This window comes from Macaca fascicularis, chromosome 16 (assembly GCF_037993035.2).
Source record: "Macaca fascicularis isolate 582-1 chromosome 16, T2T-MFA8v1.1".
NCBI lineage: Eukaryota > Metazoa > Chordata > Mammalia > Primates > Cercopithecidae > Macaca > Macaca fascicularis.
In genome coordinates, this window is record NC_088390.1 from 82485725 (window position 1) to 82500540 (window position 14816).

Below are 14816 nucleotides of genomic sequence, written 5' to 3' on the forward strand. Positions count from 1 at the left end.
GCTCACTGCAAGCTCCGCCTCCCGGGTTCATGCCATTCTCCTGCCTCAGCCTCCCGAGTAGCTGGGACTACAGGTGCCCGCCACCACGCCCGGCTAATTTTTTTGTATTTTTACTACAGACGGGGTTTTACTGTGTTAGCCAGGATGGTCTCGATCTCCTGACCTCGTGATCTGCCCGCCTCAGCCTCCCAAAGTGCTGGGATTACAGGCGTGAGCCACCGCACCCAGTCCAATATTTTTTTAATAGACAGGGTCTTGCTTTGTTGCCCAGGCTGGAATACAGTGGCTCCATGACAGCTTACTGCAACCTCAAACTCCTGGGCTCAAGTGATCCCTATGCCTCAGCCTCCCAAGCAGCTAGGACTACAGCTGTATGTCACTATGCCTGGCTAATTTAAGAAAAAAAAAAAAAAAAATTTTTCTTTTTTTTTTTTTTTTTGAGATGGAATTCCACTCTTGTTGCCCAGGTTGGAATGCAATGGCATGATCTTGGTTCACTGCAACCTCCGCCTCCCAAGTAGCTGGGATTACAGGCATGTACCAACACCCCCAGCTAATTCTGTATTTTTAGTAGAGAGACGGGGTTTCTCCATGTTGGTCAGGTTGATCTCGAACTCCTGACCTCAGGTTATCTGCTCGCCTTGGCCTCCCAAAGTGCTGGGATTACAGGTGTAAGCCACCATGCCCGGCCTCTGAAAAAAATTTTTTTTTAGAGGTGGGGTCTCACTATGTTGCCCAGGTTGGTCTTGAACTCCTGGGCTCAAGTGATCCTTTCACCTCAGGCTCCCACAGTGCCAGGATTACAGGTGTGAACCACCCCACTGGCCACCAATATCTATTTGTTTTAAATTTCTCCCTGGTATCATATATTTTAGTTATAGAAATTCAAATACTAAAAGGACATAACGGAAGGTTAAAAAGAGTAACAGTGAGGTTTGGTAAGGATGTGAGGAGAAAAGCATATCTGTATACACTGCAAGCAGAAATGCAAATCAGTAGAAACTTAAAGACATTTGTCAGTACGTATCAAAAGTTTCCAAACCATTTAATTCCAGTTTTAGGAATTTATCCTAAGAAAATAATCAAGAATGTGTGCAAAATCTGAGGACGTGGATATTCATGGTAATACCATTTACCACTTAATGCACAACAATGAATGGTTAAATAAAACAGACTTCTATGCAATGGAGTACCATGTAGCCATCAAAAGATGATGGTGTATGGCTGGGTAAGGTGGATCATGCCTGTGATCCCAGCACTTTGGGGGGCTAAGGCGAACAGATCGCTTGAGCACCAGAGTTCAAGAATGAGACCAGACTGGGAAACATAGTAAGACTCTGTCTCTACCAAAAAAAAAATAAAAATAAAAAAGTTAGCTGGGCATGGTAATCTTCACCTGTAGTTCCAGCTACTCAGGAGGCTGAGGCAGGAGGATCACTTGAGACCAGGAAGTCAAGGCAGCAGTGAGTCAAAATCAAGCCACTGCACTCTGGCCTGGGCAACAGAGTGAGACCCTGTTTCAAAAATAATAATAATAAATAAGCTGAGCACAGTGGCTCATACCTGTAATCCCAGCACTTTGGGAGGCAAAGGCGGGTAGATCATGAGGTTAGGAGATTGAGACCATCCTGGCCAACATGGTGAAACCCTGTCTCTACTAAAATACAAAAAATTAGTCAGGCGTGGTGGTGGGCGCCTGTAATCCCAGCTACTTGGGAGGCTGAGGCAGGGGAATTGCTTGAACCCAGGAGGCGGAGCTTGCAGTGAGCCGAGATCGCACCATGGCACTCTAGCCTGGCAATGGAGCAAGACTGCGTCTCAAAATAAATAAATAAATAAACAAATAAAAGTGGCAACCCATGTGGTTTATATTTTTCCCCAATCTTTTGTATTTCTTGCTTTTTCTATACTACTTGCTTAGAAAATAAATGTAATGAGGTTAAATAATTGAATACTTGGCCAGGCACAGTGACTCATGCCTGTAATCCCAGAACTCTGGGAGGCCGAGATGGGCAGATCACTTGCAGTGAGCTGAGATCACGCCACTGCACTCTAGCCTGAGCAACAGAGTAAGACGGTCTCAAAAAAAAAAATTGAATGAAGTATTAATTTAAAAAAGTTTTTTTGTTCAAACTTTTAGCAAATGTAGATATTTGCTAATACAGATATAAATATCCATATATTAACATCAAATATCCTTAGGGGATTATGAATTACTCCTTCTTCTGGACTTTGTCCAAAGACTTTTCACAAAAATATGCATACTAGATTACCTCCAATTTTTCAGCCAAGAGACCCTCAGTGCCCCCAGATCTCAGTCTCATCTGCATGAGTTCATTGATGGCTGACTGGTCCCCTGAGAGAGAAAGACAGGAAAATCTTCAAGGGTCTGGCCTGTTTCCTTGAGAATCACTAGATTCAATTCAGACTTAAAGAGCTCTTCCCCCTCCACATTCTACTTCAATGAATCTGCAGTACAATCTGTTCTCTGAAGACAAGTCTTTTATAAAGAATGAAATTGATTGGGGCAATGAAAATACTCCGTATGGTATATGATGGTAAATACACGTCATGAAACATTTGTCCAAACCCATACAATGTACAATATCAAGCATGAACCCTGATGTAAACTATGGACTTTGGGAGATTATGGTGTGTCAATAAAGGGTCATCAATTGTAACAAATGCACCCCTCTGGTGGGGGAAGATGTTAATGGGAGAGGCTATGAATGTGGGGAGGTAGGGTTACATGGATCTCTGTATCTTTCTGTCAGTTTTGCTGTGAACCTAAAACTGCTCTAAAAAGGTAAAAAATGAACTCAGCCGGAGACTCAAGACTGCTCTTCAGGGGTACACAGCATAGCAGGATGGACACAGAGGCAGAACCGTCTTCCATAATTTTGGGCAGGGCTGGCTTCAACAGGTCTGCTTTTGCCATCAACCAAAACTCAGGGCAAAGATGGAGGCAAGGGAAGAAGAAAGTTACATCAACTCTCTAGGCTCTCTGAAATGAGCTCCCAGTAGGCCACCTGTCAATGTTCAAGTTGAGTATAATGCCTTGATCCCTGCTCTCACCAATATTATATGCACAATAGCGGATGTTGGGTGAAATCTCTTCCACACGTTGGTTATACAGCACAGCCTGCTCCTCTGTGAAAGCACTGGCTAGCTTCTCATAGATAGTTCTGTGAGAAAAGAAAAGCCAAGTTTTACATTAGCCATATATATGAAAAACTCATGGGGAACACAGTGACTAAAATCAAATTACGGCCCTTTGAAGCTCTCCTACCAACTACCCTAACTGGCATGTTCTAAGGATGAAAGAGAGTCATCAACATTTCTATAGGAAAGAAAAGTCACCCTCACTTTCACAGAAACAATCCACTACCTGATCTGCAGCTTAAATTTGACTACCTATAATTAAAACTGGCCACAGCCTTTGGACTATAGGACTTACTTGCATTTGTTAAAAGCCTCAATGGCAGCTTTCCATTCTTGATGTTCAAAACGCAGCATTCCTGAGAGGTAAGCTGTGTAAGCCTGTGAGGAGATGGAAGAGGAGGAACTGCTTCAACAGCAAACCAGTGCTCCCACTCAATCTTCCTTTATTGGCTTCTAACTTTGATATCAAGAATATAGATATGGGCCAGGTGCAGTGGCTCACACCTGTAATCCCAGCATTTTTGGAGGCCGAGGTGGGAGGATCACTTGAACCCATTGTTCAAGACAAGCCAGAGCAATATAGCAAGACCCTGCCTCTACAAAAAAATTTGAAAATAAAAATAAATCTTAAAAAAGAAGAAGAAAAAGAACATGGATATGGGCTGGGCGTGGGGGCTCACACCTGTAATCCTAGCAATTTGGGAGGCCAAGGCAGGAGGGCTGCTTGAGTTCAAGAGTTTGAGATCAGCCTGGGCAACATAGCAACACCTCGTCTCTACCAAAAATTTTAAAAAATTACCAGGGTGTGGCCGGGCGTGGTGGCTCAGGCCTATATCCCAACACTTTGGGAGGCCGAGGTGAATGGATCACCTGAGGTCAGGAGTTGGGGACCAGCCTGGCCAACATGGTGAAAACCCATCTCTACTAAAAATACAAAAAAATTAGCTGGGCATGGCAGCGGGTGCCTGTAATCCCAGCTACTCGAGAGGCTGAGGCAGGAGAATTGCTTGAACCTGGGATGCGGAAGTTGCAATGGGGCGAGACAGCACCACTGCATCCCAACCTGGGCGATGGAGCTAGACTTTGTCTCAAAAAAAAAAAAAAAAAATGAGCCAGGTGTGGTGGTGTGCGCCTCTAGTCCCAACTATTCAGGAGGCCGTGGCAGGAGGATCACGTGAGCCCAGGAGTTCACGGCTGCAGTGAGCCATGACTGTGCACTCCAGCCTGGGACAGAGTGAGACTCTGTTTCTAAAAAACAAACAACCCAAACAAAGAATATGGATATATTAATCACAGGTTGATTTTTAAAGCGAAATATGTATTTAACCAATAAAAGGTGATACATAGGCAATTTGTTATGGTTCATTCACTTCCCAGGAAAGAAATTCAAAGAAGGAAACTTGTTTTCTTCATTTTACTTAACAACCATTTTCTGGGCTAAAACATAAGCATCAGAAGTTGAATAAAACCTTGCAATATCTACCACCTCTTTTTTGAAAAATTCATTTCCAAAAAAAGTTCTTAACTTTGTGAACTTTTCCAGGTACAAGATTGTAAGCTTTCATCTATATACAACACGACCTTTCTTAAAAAGTTAGTTAGCTGGCCAGGCGCGGTGGCTCACACCTCTAATCCCAGTACTTTGGGAGGCCAAGGTAGGTGGGTGGATCATGAGGTCAGGAGCTCGAGACCAGCCTGGCCAACATGGTGAAACCCCATCTCTACTAAAAACACAAAAATTAGACAGGCGTGGTGGCGCGTGCCTATAATCCCAGCTACTTGGGAGGCTGATGAAGGAGAATTGCTTGAACCTGGGAGGCAGAGGTTGCCGTGAGCCGAGATTGCGCCACTGCACTCCAGCCTGGGCAACAAAGCAAAACTCTGTCTCCAAAAAAAAAAAAAAAAAAAAGAGCCAGGCGTGGTGGCTCATGCCTGTAATCCCAGCACTTTGGGAGGCCGAGGCGGGCGGATCACGAGGTCAGGAGATAGAGACCATCCTGGCTAACACAGTGAAACCCCGTCTCTATTAAAAATACAAAAAATTAGCCGGGCGTGGTGGCAGGCGCCTGTGGTCCCAGCTACTCGGGAGGCTGAGGCAGGAGAATGGTGTGAACCCGGGAGGCAGAGCTTGCAGTGAGTCGAGATGGCGCCACTGCACTCCAGCCTGGGTGAGAGCGAGACTACATCTTAAAAAAAAAAAAAAAAAAGTTACAGCTAGTTACAAAAAACCAATACTCACTCTTTTATGGAATGAAGCATTGTCCAATTTAAAAAAAAAAAAGGATAAAAAAATCAAGAGCTGATAAACAAAACATGCTAACTTCACCTGTTAAAAGCAAGTTCAGAAAGTTTTTTCCTCTCCTGACTATCGCTTTCTAACCTGAAGAAACTCTGTTGTGTTTAACTGTAGCTTTTTAAAGCGTCTTTCATCTCCACAACGAAACAAGCTGAGTGTTAAGGCACTAACCTGAGCCTCTAACTTGGTCTTAGCGTCCACGCGATTGCTCTCACACAAACGTTCCAATTCCTCTGCATGCTTCACGGCTTTGCGTAGGCGAGATAATAAGTGAAACCGTTTTCGGGGTTCAGTGTTGGCTTCCTGTTTCAGCTGCATAGCGTAGCTCCAGGCTCTTTCAGCATCCATCAGAACCAGAAGCAAGTATCTAGACCAGAGACAGAAGCGGGGAGACAGTAAAGGCCATCATCAGACCCAGGTATTCTCTGAGGTGTAATCTTCTGCTTCTTGGCTTTTCTTTATACTCTCCCTCCTTTGCCGCTCTCAAAACAACTCTTCTGATATTCTCAGCCATGACTAAACCAGTATCTCTATTCGCAACCTGGGCTCAATCTCAGGTTTCTCATCATCTGCTAGACGTATCTCATTGAAAAACCTCTACCACCTCAAACTCGGTAAATCCAGAATCGTGACCCATCCCTCCTGAATTTTGTCAAACAGACACAGTCTAGGCACACAATCTGGCCTCATCTTTGAATCAACACCTCCTTCATCTCAACCCAGTGAGAAAAGTCCTTAAGCGGCAGTATATTGGCCAGGCGCAGTGGCTCACGCCTATAATCCAAGCACTTTGGGAGGCTGAGCCAGGCGTATCACCTGAGGTCGGGAGTTCGAGATCAGCTTGGCCAACATGGTGAAACCCCATCTCTACTAAAAATACAAAAATTAGCTGGGTGTGTTGGTATGCGCCTGTAATCCCAGCTACTTGGGAGGCTGAGGCAGGAGAATCGCTTGAACCCAGGAGGCGGAAGTTGCAGTGGGCTGAGATCACACCACTATACTCTCGTCTGGGCAACAAGGCAAGACTCCATCTCAAAAAAAAAAAAAAAAGTATATTAAAGTGGTGATGAACAAGGGCTCCAGAGCCTGGGATAGAATCTCAGTGCCACTATTTACTAGCTGTGTGACTGTGGGCAAAGTACTAACCTTTCTGTGCACCACTCTCCCATGTAGTAATACAAATAACACATTTAGACTAGAGCCGGGCACTTACTAAGTGCTCAGTAAGTTCGTTAATTACTTTATTATTATACCGGTGAATCTTTCTTTACTGCCTTGATCAATCTGTCTTAAACTTCAGCTTAACCTTGTCTCTTCAGAGTAAAGGATCTTGCTATCATAAGAGAGTCCAGGCTCGGTGTAGCGGCTCATGTCTGTAATCCCTGTACATTGGGAGGCCGAGGTGGGAGGATCGCTTGAGGCCAGGAGTTTGAAACCAGCCTGGTCATAGCGAGATCCCATCTCTACAAAAGAAAAAAGAGAAAAGTTAGCTGGGCATGGTGGTACATGCCTATAGTCCCAGCTACTCAGGAGGGTGAGGCAGGAGGAGTTCAAGGCTGCAGTAAGCTATGATCCCACTGCTGCACTCCAGCCTGGGTGACAGTGAGGCCCTGTCTCAAAAAAAAAAAAAAAAAAAAAAAAAAAAGGAGAGAGTCCAGATTTCTCCCAACTGGTTCTCATGAGATTTAAGATTTAATCACTACATCTTGCTGCTGCATCCTATTATGGTCTCCAGGCTCTAGTTTTCTGACTGTACACACCAAGCTCACAGCCTTTTCACTGCCTGAGTAGCAGCTAACAAGTGTCCAGAACTTTACAGTTCCTAGACTGCATACACGGATATCAGGTCATGCTGCTTTCCCCGACACAGAATGTTCTTCACTCTCGAAAATCCTTCAAGGTCAAGCCTCCCCCACGCAGGCTTACTGACTTCCCTGTCAAGAGCCTTCAAGTTCAAGTCTCCCTTCCAAGGCTTCAGAATGCTGAACAGTAAATGATACACAACATGGCACTTTTACTGTAGCATTCCCTGGTTTGCACTGACCAACATCTTTCAACAAGATGAAAGTCAATAAGGTTCAAGGACCATGCCTCCTCTCTTTCTATATCTAGTGTGTCACAACTACTCTGCTGATGTAGCACAAAAGCAGCTATAAACAATACCTATGTGAATGGGCATGGCTGGGTTCCAATAAATCTTCATTTACACAAAAGGTGGCAGGAACATAATTTGGCCCATAAGTGTGAGGAATACCTGGAGACCTTCACTACATGTTGCTTGACAGACTAAAAATTCTTCAGCAAATGCCAGCACTAGTGTATTCAGCACTGAAATACAGGACTCTTCTAGAAAACTGTGAAGTTCTAGACACCAGCCGGGCGCAGTAGCTCATGCCTGTAATCCTAGCACTTTGGGAGGCAGGGATGGGTGGATCACCTGAGGTTAGGAGTTCAAGACCAGCCTGGCCAACATGGTGAAACTCTGTCTCTACTAAAAATACAAAACTCAGCTGGGCATGGTGGCATGTGCCTGTAATCCCAGCTACTTGAGAGGCTGAGGCAGGAGAAGTTTGAACCCAGGAGACAGAGGTTGCAGTGAGGCAAGATCAAGCCACTGCACTCCAGCCTGGGCAACACAGTGAAACTCTGTCTCAAACAAACAAACAAACAAACAGAAATTGCACAACACTCAATTACATTAAGATATACTGGGCTGGGCGCGGTGGCTCAAGCCTGTAATCCCAGCACTTTGAGAGGCTGAGACGGGCGGATCACGGGGTCAGGAGATCAAGACCATCCTGGCTAACATGGTGAAACCCGGTCTCTACTAAAAAAATACAAAAAAAACTAGCCGAGCAAGGTGGCGGGTGCCTGTAGTCCCAGATGCTCGGGAGGCTGAGGCAGGAGAATGGCATAAACCCGGGAGGCGGAGCTTCCAGTGAGCCGAGATCCGGCCACTGCACTCCAGCCTGGGCAACAGAGTGAGACTCTGTCTCAAAAAAAAAAAAAAAAAGATATATTGATATATGCATCTAGTTTCAGACACTGAAATTTACATTCTAGAAACCTTACCTAATAATCAATTAGATTCTAATCACTGACGTCAACATTTGCCATCCCAACAGTTGTTTTTTTTTTTTAAAGCAGAGTTTAATAGGCAAGAAGGAAGGGAGAAGGAAGAAGCTTCCCTGTACAGAGACAGAGGGAGGGGGGCTCCAAAGCTGAGAGAGTGAATCCCACCCTCCCCTCCTTTTTTTTTGAGATGGAGTTTCACTCTTGTTGCCTAGGCTGAAGTGCAATTGTGTAATCTTGGCTCACTGCAACCTCTGCCTCCCGGGTTCAAGTAATTCTTGTGCCTCAGCCTCCCAAGTAGCTGGGATTACAGGTGCCCGCCACCATGCCCAGTTAATTTTTATATTTTTAGTAGAGATGGGGTTTTGCCATGTTGGCCAGGCTGGTCTTGAACTCAGGTGATCTACCCGCCTTGGCCTCCCAATGTGCTGGGATTATAGGCGTGAGCCACTGTGCCCAGCCCCAACACAGTTCTTGAACAAACTACTGAACCTCTTTGAGCCTCAGTTTCCTTGCCTTAGAATGCAGAAATAGTAAACAATGCCCATCCCACAGAGCTGCTAAGAGTCACCAGAGATAATTAAAAGGTTTGGCATGAAGTCTAGCACATGTCATTGTTTAATAAATGTATTCGCAAGATGTAACTTGCAACTAGCACGGAGCAGTCAATACCTATTATCAGTCAGAAGCTCTTCAGTCACTTTCTTCCCTGTGAATTTGTGTCTGTTCCCCATCTTGAAGTTCAGTGTTTTTCGAAGACGTCTTTGTCTACGGGAACAGTAGCCCCTGTAAGAAACCACAAACAAAACTCACTCAGCCAAGTTGAGAGTATTTTGAACAATAAATTCTGCAATAAGGCAAGGCCAAGGGTCAACAGTTTGGGATGTTATACTTATGGTTACTAGAATTATCACATATCAGCTTCCAAACATTTTTTTCTTTTCTTTGAGACAGAGTCGCACTCTGTCACCCAGGCTGGAGTGCAGTGGTGTGATCTTGGCTAACTGCAGCCAGGCTCAGTCAATCCTCCCACCTCAGCCTCCTGAGTAGATGGGACCACAGGGGTGCACCACCACACCTGGCTAATTTTTGTACTTTTTGTAGAGACGGGGTATCACTGTGTTGCCCAGGCTCGTCTCGAAGTCCGTGGACTCCAGAGATCCGCCCACCTCAGCCCTCCAAAGTGCTGGGATTATAGGCATAAGCCACCATGCCCGGCCCTAAACATTTATTGAATGACTAAAACATGGAGGGCAGTATGATTGGTATTATAGGAAACACAGATGGAGGACACAGTGCCCATGCTCAAGGAACCCACATTAAAGTTGAGGAGAATCATGCAGAGAAAATGGTAACCAAGAAAACAAGGCAAATATCAAGTTGAATGGACATGGGTAATCATTCTGTTGTTAGTACCTTCGGCTGCAGTGGACTGACGGCGGGGCCTGGAAAGAATGAGGGGCTGGGTGCAGTGGCTCACACCTGTAATCCCAGCACTTTGGGAGGCTGAGGTGGGTGGATCATGAGGTCAGGAATTCAAGACCAGCCAGGCCAAGATGGTGAAACCCATCTCTACTAAAAATACAAAAATTAGGCTGGGCGCAGTGGCTCACACCAGCAATCCCAGCACTTTGGGAGGCCGAGGCGGGTGGATCACCTGAGGTCAGGAGTTCAAGACCAGCCTGACCAACATGCAGAAACCCTGTCTCTACTAAAAATACAAAATTAGCCAGGTGTGGTGGCACATGCCTGTAATCCCAGCTACCCGGGAGGCTGAGGCAGGACAATCGCTTAAACCCAGGAGGAGGGGGTTGCGGTGAGCCAAGATCATGCCGTTGCACTCCAGCCTGGGCAACAAGAGCGAAACTCCATCTCAGGAAAAAAAAAAAAAAAAAAAAGGCCAGGCGTGGTGGCTCACGCCTGTAATTCCAGCACTTTGGGAGGCCGAGGTGGGCAGATCACGAGGTCAGGAGATCGAGACCATCCTGGCTAACACGGTGAAACCCTGTCTCTACTAAAAATACAAAAAATTAGCCGGGCGTGGTGGGGGGCGCCTGTAGTCCCAGCTATTCAGGAGGCAGAGGCAGGAGAATCACTTGAACCAGGGAGGCAGAGGTTGCAGTGATCCGAGATCGTGCCATTATACTCCAGCCTGGGTGACAGAGTGAGGCTCTGTATCAAAAATAAATAAAATAAATACTACTTCAGCATCTCAATCAAAGCTACCAGGGTATAGATTATTTAAAAAAAAAAAAAAAAAAAAAAAAAAAGAAAAAAAGAAATAGGCCAGGCACGGTGGCTCATGCCTATAATCCCAACACTTTGGGAGACTGAGGTAGGCGGATCACGAGGTCAGGCGTTCAAGACCAGCCTGGCCAACACAGCGAAACCATCTGTACTAAGAATACAAAAATTAGCCAGGTGTGGTGGCACATGCCTGTAGTCCCAGCTACTTGGGAGGCTGAGGCGGGAGAATCGCTTGAACCTGGGAGGTGGAGGATGCAATGGGTTGAGACTGCACCATTGCACTCCAGCCTGGGTGACAGAGTGAGACTCTGTCTCAAAAAAAATAAATAAATACATAAATAAAAAGAAGAAATAGTAGTCTAGGTTGAATCTACGAACTGGCTTTTTTCTCTCAATCCCTAATAGCAGCTTTAGTTATCATCTACCCTTTTACATAAAAATTAAATGGAACACTCATACGTTATGAGTAGAAATAAAAATTAGTAAAAATTTTCTTGCAGTATGGATCCATTTTTAACAACAACAAAAAAGCCTGGAGGGTCCAATGAGAAATATGAATCCATGTATTAAGACCGCTGGGCCGGGCACGGTGGCTCAAGCCTGTAATCCCAGCACTTTGGGAGGCTGAGACGGGCGGATCACGAGGTCAGGAGATCGAGACCATCCTGGCTAACCCGGTGAAACCCCGTCTCTACAAAAAAATACAAAAAACTAGCCGGGCGAAGTGGCGGGTGCCTGTAGTCCCAGCTACTCGGGAGGCTGAGGCAGGAGAATGGCGTAAACCCAGGAGGCGGAGCTTGCAGTGAGCTGAGATCCGGCCACTGCACTCCAGCCCGGGCGACAGAGCAAGACTCCGTCTCAAAAAAAAAAAAAAAAAAAAAAAAAAAGACCTCTGGCTGGGCGTAGAGGCTCACATCTGTAATCCCAGCACTTTGGGAGGCCAAGGCAGGTGCATCACTTGAGGTCAGGAATTCAAGACTAGCCTAGCCAACACAGTGAAACCCCATCTCTACTGAAAATACAAAAATTAGGCTGGGTGTGGTGGCTCCTGCCTGTAATCCCAGCACTTTGGGAGTCTGAAGAGGGCGGATCACCTGAGGTCAGGAGTTCAAGACCAGCCTGACCAACATGGTGGAACCCCATCTCTAGTAAAAATACAAAAATTAGCCAGGCATGGTGGCACATGCCTATAGTCCCAGGTACTCGGGAGGCAGAAGCAGGAGAATCACCTGAACCCGAGAGGCAGGGGCTGCAGTGAGCCAGGAGCGCGCCACTGCACTCCAGCCTGGGTGACAGAGTGAGACTCCATCTTAAAAAAAAAACAAAAAAAAAAACCAGCTACTCGGGAGGCTGAGGCAGGAGAATCGCTGGAACTCAGAAAGCAGAGGTTGCAGCGAGACAAGACTGAGCCACTGCATTCCAGTCTGGCAATAGAGCAAGACCCCGTCTCAAAAACAAACAAACAAACAAACACACAAAAAATCCCCCACAATGCTCTAGACTTTCTAGTATATTTTCTGATATGTCAGAGTAAACAGGATATTAACAAAAGCAAAGCAAGTCCCACAATGATTTCCAAACATCTTGTATGTGATACTAACCTGTACCTCTGAAAATCTCCATGCCGTAAACCATGCTGCTGCTGGGATTCCTTAATAATCTGAAGAACTAGAGTTGACATTAAGGAAAATCTTACGACGGGAAGAACCCAAACAAATCAAAACTTGTACCATCAGTCTATATCTGTGTCAAACCACAACACATTAAACATTTGTGAAATACAGCCAGGTGCAGTGGCTCATGCCTGTAATCTCAGCACTTTGGGAGGCCGAGGCAGGTGGATCACCTGAGGTCAGCCTGCCAGCATGGTGAAACCCCATCTCTACTAAAAACACAAAAAATTAGCCGGGGGCAGTGGCGAGTACCTGTAATCCCAGCTACTCTGGAGGCTGAGGCAGGAGAATCGCTTGAACTTGGGAGGCAGACGTTGCAGTGAGCTAAGATAGCACCACTGCACTCCAGCCTGGGTGACAGAGCGAGACTCGCTCTCACACACTCTCTCACATACACACAAATTTGTGAAATATTTAGTACACTAGTGAGATCTTCTGTAACCATTTTTAATATCTATCTTGCCACAGGACAGGGCTAACCTACAGAAAAATTGATTGCCTGAACTGTTACTACTTTCAAACTAAAAAAGAAGGGCACTACTGGCCACTGAAAACTGCCAAAATCCAGTTTAAATTAAGCTGACGGATTCTAAATGCTGACTATAATTGGGGTGCTTCACACCAGTTTACACCTGGACCCCACATTTTATTCATTCAAACAGATTCAGATTTTAAATGACGTGTACTAAGCCTCCATTTGCATAATCTTCAACACCTGCCAAATCTAACTTTCCTTAACAGCTGTGATGCTTAGAGAGTCTATGATTAGCACATGTCAACCAAGCTAGGCCACAGTTTGCATAAAAGTATTAAGGTTTTTCTTTTAAAAGAAAAACGACTGACCAAATTCTCCTTTTAATAATCTTAAAATATTTAAGAATATGCACTAAACTTTAGAAAGTCCAATGACCTTCACCTATATAAGTACAGTTTTCTCTTAATGTTTCCTCAACGCTTCTCTAGAGACATATTTTAAAATAGTGAACACTAAAAGGACTCTTTCAATGACTAAAAAGGGACAAAGAGATATAAAGGTCTCAGTAAAATCAGGGCTTGCTAATGTCTACTTGGAACTATCACCACTAATTCAAAAAACTTCACTCCAAAGCCCTGAAAACTTTAAGTCCATTAAGATGTCAAGTTGAATTTCAGAAACTCGCCTACATTTTCTCCATCTGTTACTCATTTCAAAAGGTCACAGACTAGTACCACAAGCACTCGGTTGAGATACACACTGAGGAAAACTAAAAACCGATTCCTCCAGCTTATATGAATGACTGTCAGCAAGATAAAATGCCTACAGACCGATCATAAAAAAATGACAAGGGGACAAACGATATTAACTACGGTAACTTACAATTAAAATGGGCAACAAGCTTTTCCTTGGAGTCAATCTTTACCTCCACTTTCAAAGTATCAAGCTGTAGGTTTTACTACTCAGTCTACCACGACTGTCAGACAAGAGTATTAAGGGGGCCGGGCGCGGTGGCTCACGCCTGTAATCCCAGCACTTTGGGAGGCTGAGGCGGGCAGATCATGAGGTCAGGAGTTTGAGACCAGCCTGACGAACACAGTGAAACTCCATCTCTACTAAAAATGCAAAAATTAGCCAGGTGTGGCATGCATGTCTGTAATCCCAGCTACTCAGGAGGCTGAGGCAGGAGAATCACTTGAACCCGGGAGGCGGAGGTTGCAGTGAGCCAAAATTGAGCCATTTCACTCCAGCCTGGATGACAGAGTGAGACTCTTTAAAAAAAAAAAAAAAAAAAAAAAAAAGTATTAAGCGGAATGTCAAGACTGCAGTTTCCTCTCCCCAGTTCAAGGTGCCAAAGCAAGGTGCTCAAAGTGTCACCTGGTCACAAGCCCTCCAACTGGACAACTGCGGGGCACCAGGGGAAACCTGCCTGATATCCCAGTGCCACTGGAAGAAAAGGACCTAGCCAGGAGGGCGAGGGGGACACCAGGAAAGACTAGTTGAGAGACAGACCCCCGGAATTCTGAGCACCAAAAAGTAAGGGCGAGAAAAACTGCGACCCTCGGCCTCTCCTGCCAGGACCTGCCGGGACCCGCCGCCTCTCCCGCCCCTAGTCCTCCAGATCGACACGTAGTCATTGCGAGTTAGGCCCGATTACTCTAGGATACTCTCCAAACTCAGGCTATCCCCAAATTCTTTGTTTGCCTTCGATCCGGCCGAAGGGCGTTCGTTTTCTTTATTTTCTTCCCCTCCGGCACCACGTCCACCGCCGCTACCGCCGCTGCCACTGCCACCGCCGCCGCCGCCGCCGCCAGGGACCTGCTTCTCAGCAGCCATCTTGCCCCCGCGCCGCAGAGCAAGACGGGATAGGAGAGGCGGGACGACCCGGGCG

At 45.7% G+C, this 14816-nt stretch overlaps 1 protein-coding gene across 2 annotated transcripts in view; it reads right to left on the reverse strand.

Moving 5' to 3' along the window:
• The window catches only part of SRP68 (signal recognition particle 68), a 42063-nt gene extending 27276 nt beyond the window's left edge, over positions 1-14787 (reverse strand). Inside the window, exons 1-7 of one of the 2 annotated variants that reach the window (XM_005585022.5) lie at positions 14593-14787; positions 12379-12445; positions 9203-9316; positions 5630-5825; positions 3458-3540; positions 3076-3185; positions 2274-2356 (exon numbers count right to left, since the gene is read on the reverse strand). In XM_005585022.5, coding sequence (XP_005585079.4) covers positions 2274-2356; positions 3076-3185; positions 3458-3540; positions 5630-5825; positions 9203-9316; positions 12379-12445; positions 14593-14761 — 822 coding nt within the window. In that variant the 5' untranslated portion in view covers positions 14762-14787. The remainder of the gene's footprint in view (positions 1-2273; positions 2357-3075; positions 3186-3457; positions 3541-5629; positions 5826-9202; positions 9317-12378; positions 12446-14592) is intronic. The other variant, XM_005585025.5, reaches the window with a different exon arrangement.
• Positions 14788-14816: the final 29 nt, after the last annotated feature.